The following is a 6,761-nucleotide window of genomic DNA, read 5'->3' as shown; positions in this document are numbered from 1 at the left end:
GTGCATCCATTTCACGCATTAATAAAATATGTCAATTGGCAGCATTCTGGTAAACAATATCTCCTTCCTCCATCTCAGTGTGGCTAGGAATATTCATCTACAAGGTCAGCCTTGTAGAGAGGATGAAATAAATTTTGGAAAGAGCACAGTTGCCCTTTGCCTTAAACAGTATTCTAAACAGTATTCTGAAGCCAGAGCCTGGTGACAAGTTGTTCTCTGAGCATGGAAAAGGGGATCACTGTCAAAAAAGAGGCCAACTGCTGCTCCTACAGAGAGGAACTGTTATGATCTCATAACTCTTTCCAAAGCTAGTCTGGCATACTAAAGCTTCTCTTTTTGTCCACGTTCAATCATTCATCACATTTACAGACCGCCCCTATGGGGCCTGCTGTCTCAGGGTAGTTCAACACATATAGTAAATACAAACGTTTTCTCTGGGGCTGCCACTGCTGTTCCAGGGTGAGAAAGGGGGAAGGAGATCTGGGTGAAGGACAAGAAACTCTAAGCCCACCCCTCCATGTATTATTATTTTTAAAAACCACCAGACCATAGTTGAAATTGATAAGATTCTCCCCCCTTCACTCCAGAGCAAGGCCAATGGAAAAAAAAAAGTAGTGGAGCATGTTGCCAGCTGCCTGGACCCAAAAAATTTTTTTTCTTGAATAGAGGCATAAACAGATGTTATTGATCTCCATGCCATGACAAACTTCAGGTGCTAATTTCAATTAAAGGGATGTGGCATTTTTCTCCAGGCTTACTTGCAACCCTGAAGAAGTGTTGCTCTTATATGCTGCTTTTCTCTACCCAAAGGAGTCCCAAACTGGCTTACAATTGCCTTCCCTTTCCTCTCCCCACAACAGACACCCTGTGGGGTGGGTGAGGCTGAGAGAGCCCTGAGATTACTGCTCGGTCAGAACAGTTTTATCAGTGCCGTGGCGAGCCCAAGGTCACCCAGATGGCTGCATGTGGGGGAGTGTGGAATCAAACCTGGCTTGCCAGATTAGAAGTTGGCACCCCTAACCAAACCACCAAGCTGGCAGGAGGGTAGATGATATAAAAAGGCAGAGTCACTAACCATGATCCTGACCTTGCTAAGAGGACAGCTACATAAATACTGTTTCACGAATGCAGGGTGAAACCAAGGTGGTTTACTACTAGACAGGGATTCCAGCCAGCAGTGCAACATGTTTCTTGTTAGTGTTTTCTCTTTGGGGGCCAGAAGATCGGAACAGACAGGACACCCCATCAACCCCTCCCCTTCCCCGCTATGCTTGTAGCCACTTACTTTCATGTAGGATTGCAGCTTTCAGTGTTCCTTCACATACAAATCAACTAGTAGAAAACTACAAGAGGAGAAAAGGCAATATTCCTTATGGGCAATGAGTTCTTTACATAGATGAGCAACCCAGAATATCATCCTCCATCTGCATATAGCCCATTCTCTTCCTGTGAACCAACAACTCTTAGTCTTCTCCTACTTACAAAACAATAAAGCACTCTTCCTCAGACTAGCGTTCGAAAGCTCACACCCTGAATAAATGTTTGTTGGTCTTGAAGGTGCTCCTGGATTCTGATTTTATTGTGTTACTTCAGACCAACACGGCTACCCATTTGAATCTATACTGCTAATTACACTAGAAACTAAGTAAAGCGTTATGTGTGTGACTGGGGGGGGGGGGCGACGGACCACAGGAATGCCAGAGTTTGGAAAGAACGTCGCTTGAATTGTCAGGAATAAAACCGGTAAATTTGCCACCTGTTCCTTATTTCAGGCAGCCGCTTCTTATTCGTTTCAGAAGCACAAGGCTGGACAGAGGCACTACGCCGACGGAAAACAACTCCAGGGCAGCCGCTCTTAGTCCGGCCCAGCCGCTTTCCTGCAGTCTCGCCCTTTGTTCGGCACGGCGAGGCTGTTCAGCGGGACCGGTCGAGGCGGGCGCTGCCACTCCCAGGAGCCTTTGCGGCGCGGCGGCGGCCTCCAGTCGCTAGACAACGGCAGCCAAGCGCTTCCATAGAGATAATTATGCAGCGCTGCAGCCGCCCGGGGAGCCGGCCGCTCCCCTTAATCTCGCGAGAGCTCCCCAAGATGGAGGACGGGGGCGGCGGCGGCGGCGGCGACAGCCTCTTCTCGCTGGAGTTGCTGGTGGAGACGGCGCGCGTGGAGCCGCGGCTGCTTCCGTCTCCGCTGCCGGCCAGCGGCCCCTTCCGCCCCGCCGTGGCGCTTCGGCTGCTGGACTTCCCCACCCTGCTCGTCCGCGCCCCCCGGTGCGTGCCGGGCCCGCTGGTGCCCTTCGGGAGGGGCAAGTCCTGCCTCTTCCGGCTGCGGCCCGATGCGCTGAGGGGCCTGCTGAGGCGCTCCCCGCTCCACGCGCTGCTGCTGGCGCTGCCCCCGACGGCGGGTCCCGCTCGGTTGCTGGGCTCCTGCAGCGTCTCCCTGGCGGCCGCCGCCGAAGAGTTGCTGCTGGAGACCGGCCCAGGGGGGCGAAGAGGCCGCTTCCCGCTGCGGGACCTGATGGGGGAGCCGGTGGGGGAGCTGGGGCTGAGCTACCGCCTAAGCAACCTGGGATCTACTCTGCTGGGGCACTTGGAGGAAAGCAGGGCCTCAGGGGAGCCCCATAGGAAGGAGGAGCAGCCACCGCTGCCTCCCACACCTCTGGGCGCCCAAAGCGAGAGGGGGCTCAGCCTGGAGCTCATTCCAGAGGTGGAGGAGGACCAAGACCGTGAAAGTGGCAGCCTGTATTCGTTCAGTAGTTCCCACTCAGAGCCACAGCCCAATGATATTGCCAGAGAACTGGAGACTGAAGGCAATGTTTTCTGCCCCCCACCAATGTACTATAACTGCCCAGCTGAAGATTGCTGCCCTGCACCGAAAGCCTCTGAGCCAGTGATGGTTGTTAAACATCAAGAAGCTATTCGGAAAGAGGAAAATGCACTGTCATCTGCACTCTCCCTTCAAGAGGAGCCTTCAAGAGGTGGCCAAGACAAGTCTCCACCCTCGACTTTGATTAACCCTCTACAGCTCAGACAAACCTTGATTCAGCTTCCTCTGCTGAATGCATTGCTAGTGGAGCTGTCCCTGCTGAACAACCAAACCCTGCAATCAGGGACATCCTCTGTGCACCCACAACTAGCATGGCTATACAAAAATGTAGAAGAAAGCCCCAAATCCCCACCCCCATTCGTTAAAAGTGTAAGTCCCACTCGAGAGGATAAGAAAACTCATCACAAAGAGAGAGGCAGGTCCCCTACAGCCATCTTAAGAAGAAGTCGCCCAGAGAACTTAAAATTTATCTCTCCCTCCTTCCAGCGAACCTGGACTGGATTTAATACCTCAGTCTATGAAAGAAAAGGCAGTCCTGAGAAGAACAGCAAAGAGAACTCTCCCCCAAGAAGGAAGCTTACTTATGGTATGACAAATACCCTCAGACTTCGGTTGCAGCAGACCAACCCAGGAATGTTGAAAGTTCATGAAAAAAGGGAACATCGTAGGAAAAAACAAGCAAATGTATTCATAAGAGGCAACACTTCCTTAGCCAATAGTAAAATGTTCTGGTGTTCTCCTGAGCATCATCCAAAGTCTTCTGGCTCTGCACGCTCTGAAGAAAGAGGGATTTCAGACCTCAGTGTTCAATTTAATGAAAATATTGAGACATTAATACAATGTAGTGTTGAACAAGATAGCTGTACCACCAGAAAACTAACTTCTGATGTCCAAAATAGTGTTGCAGGTTGTCATGTGAAGAGTCGTGAAAATATAAAGGAAAGATGCCCATTTAAAAGGTTGGGCTCTGGTTATAAAAAGAGGCGGTTGAAAGTCCATCTGCCAAGAGTCTCTTTACAGGATACAGATGGTTTAGAAAATATAATAGATACAGAAGCAGAAAAAGGTGTACAGGACAAGGATTGTAAGATTTCAGTACTACAGAATGCTTGTCAGAGTATGAACACTGAAAGCCGCCATGAATGTGAGAATGCAGATGATGTCAGTGTTACCTGTGAGAATGGAAGCTATTCAGAAGATTTTACGAATGCTGATAGTTCCAGCTTCGAAGTTCCACTGAGCGCTTCTGAACCTTTACTAGTAAACCCAAAACCAAGCAATTCTGACACTGATTCATATTCTAAAACCGAAAAAAGTCAGTCTTCTGAAAGTATTTCCTCTCTTCTTCCAATACCTTCAGCTATATCTCCTGTCCAGCCTCGTAAAAAGACCAATTCTTTAAAATCTAATGAGGAAAACATTATTGATCAGTACCAACATAATGAGTCTCTTCTTACAAGAAGCTTAAAGACAGAACTTTCAGATCAACAGGTCAAAAAGCATGTGAACAAAGATTTGCAGACTTTCGAGAACAAACCAAAAACCTCTGATTTGGACAGCAGGGGAACAAAAGGCCAGTCTGTAGAAAAGAGTCTCTCCTTAAGGACATCTCAAGTTAGCTCTTACATGCCCTCAAACATGTCTGATCTTAGTGAGTTAGAGAGCAATACATCTTGCAAAGAGGAAGAAGTTGACTTTGATGTGCCAGACATTGCTAATCAGTACAAACATGTCAGTGAACTAGTGGTAAACAAACTTCCAGGATACACAATGTAATTGCCAATAATAATAACTGATCAAAGTTTAAATGTCTTTATTTTTATAAACAAACTTTTTTGGTAATATTTTGAGTGTTTTTTACATTAGCCTTAGTTTAAAATAATTACTACAAGTTGTGTAGCAAGCAGGCTGCTTTTATGTGCTGCTGAATTGTGTACATTTTCCACAAAAATAATCTGTAGATCTTTGAAAGGTTAAATAAGAATGCTACACTATTTGCATAAATGACACAATGAGAAAAATAACATGAACAATTATATTTACAGAAACTGAGCTGTGTAGAACAAGCCCAGAAATTTTATCTTTTGAATGAATAATATAAATTGTAAAGTCTTTTAGTAAAATACAGCAATGAAAACTACTTAACAGAAGGATGTTAAGAAGCAAAAATGTATCATTTTAATATGAATAGTACATCAACAAAATGATCAAAATAGCCACTATAAATAAAACACACAATTTAATTGGATATGCATTTTAAAAGCTAATATGTTCCTATTCATCCAATAAGAAATTTGCTGCTCCTGAATTTTTTTAAATCCATCTTTTACTGTCAGTTTCACTTGCATAGCAGGTGTAGGTTTAATTTTATACCTTTGAAGTGATTAATAACTATTATTATCTGATATTATGATGATGAAAGGGCCACTACATTGTTGTTAGGTGCAAAGTCGTGTCCAACTCATTGCAACTCCATGGACAATGATCCTCCACAACATAGTTATATGATTTCAAACAGTACTGCAGTAAGGTCTACTTAAAGCCTAGGTCTACTTAATGTGGTCAACTGAGCAGCTGTAGTTGCAAGAAAAGCTTTGCCAGTAGTCATTTACACTGATTTCAGTGTAAGATGAGTGTGTAGTACAGCCACATGCTACAATGAACTAATAAGTTCATTGTAAGAACTAATAAGAACTAATAATAATACAATGAACTAATAATTGACAGAAGTCAATAGAGGCTACAACTCAGCACTAGATGTCATCATGGTGAAGGCTTTTTCTATAGCTACCACATGTCCAGATGGCTATATTTTCATTATTAGTCCACAAGTAGAGATGGATAACTTAGAAAATAAGACAGAAATGCATTCTTAACATTCATCATACTGTCACATAAGATAAATCAGTGATATGAGCTGATAAGCCTGATACAGTCCCATGGGTCAGACCTCTTGAGAAAGCAGCAAAACAGACCACAGAGATGTTAAAGCGTGTTTAACTTGTTTAAGATATTTTATCACCATGAACTGACAGATCTTTGCTTTTGATGCCGGCATTCCAGAACAGAAAATTTTAGATGCTGTCCATGTGTGGATGCTTGTAGACTAATATCAGACCTCCTTTCAGAAATGCAAATTGGCTTCTAATTTTCCATGTGCAACTAAAGGACCAGCTATAAAAGTTGTTTATTACTATGAATGAATGTGCCATAGGCCTACCATGCATAGATAAGGGCTGCTTTGAGAACAAGAAGATGACATTTCATAAAGGCAAATAGGCAAAGAGAGCACATTGCTGGAAAAGCTGAATCTGCTAATACAAAATGTGGGACAATCTGTTAAGTATTTGCTCTGCTGAGGGAAGTGATTTTAACACATCAGTGCTCACTGTGAGTCAGCATTTGTGATGTTGCTATTAAAAAAGCAAATGTTAATTTTTATTACCATAACCTGTGTATTCATGTAGCAGTGTTATGTAGTACTAGGGAAGTTTATTTTTGTGCTCTTGGGTACTTTAAAAATTATTCTAAATGATCCGGATTTAAATAGGAGTAAAGATAATTAAAGGAGTGTATACATTTAGGGTAGAAAAGGTTATATACCTGCAGGCAGGAGTTATTATTTGTAATTAAGTCACTACAGTCCCTCATTCCTGAGGCCATCATAAGTGATAATATTTTTAAAGCATGAATGAAATATGGAATAAGAAGAGAAGGTCTTAAACTGCAGGAAGGCAAATTTCATTTAGGGGGAAGCAGAGACCATCCCCATTTGTGTGAATAATGGAATAGGCATCTAGCACAAGGAGTCTGAAACCATGCATATTATTATTATTTAATTTTTAGACCGCCCTTCTCCAATAGGTCTCAGGGCGGTTTACAACATAAATAGTTAAAACACCATAAAATCTCCATAAAAACCCCAATTAACATCGACAAA

General features: G+C 43.9%; 1 protein-coding gene across 1 annotated transcript; it reads left to right on the top strand.

Annotated features, from left to right (window-relative positions):
• Nucleotides 1–1,996: 1,996 nt before the first annotated feature.
• Nucleotides 1,997–5,499, top strand: MAP10 (microtubule associated protein 10). Its single transcript, XM_077346246.1, has one exon. It carries the CDS (start codon nt 2,024–2,026, stop codon nt 4,595–4,597), a length of 2,574 nt encoding a protein of 857 aa, XP_077202361.1. The 5' UTR covers nt 1,997–2,023; the 3' UTR covers nt 4,598–5,499.
• The last annotated feature ends 1,262 nt before the right edge of the window (nt 5,500–6,761 follow it).

The sequence above is a fragment of the Paroedura picta genome, chromosome 1 (assembly GCF_049243985.1).
Source record: "Paroedura picta isolate Pp20150507F chromosome 1, Ppicta_v3.0, whole genome shotgun sequence".
Lineage (NCBI taxonomy): Eukaryota > Metazoa > Chordata > Lepidosauria > Squamata > Gekkonidae > Paroedura > Paroedura picta.
Note: the sequence above shows the minus strand (reverse complement) of the source record. Positions and strands in the feature narration are given on the sequence as shown.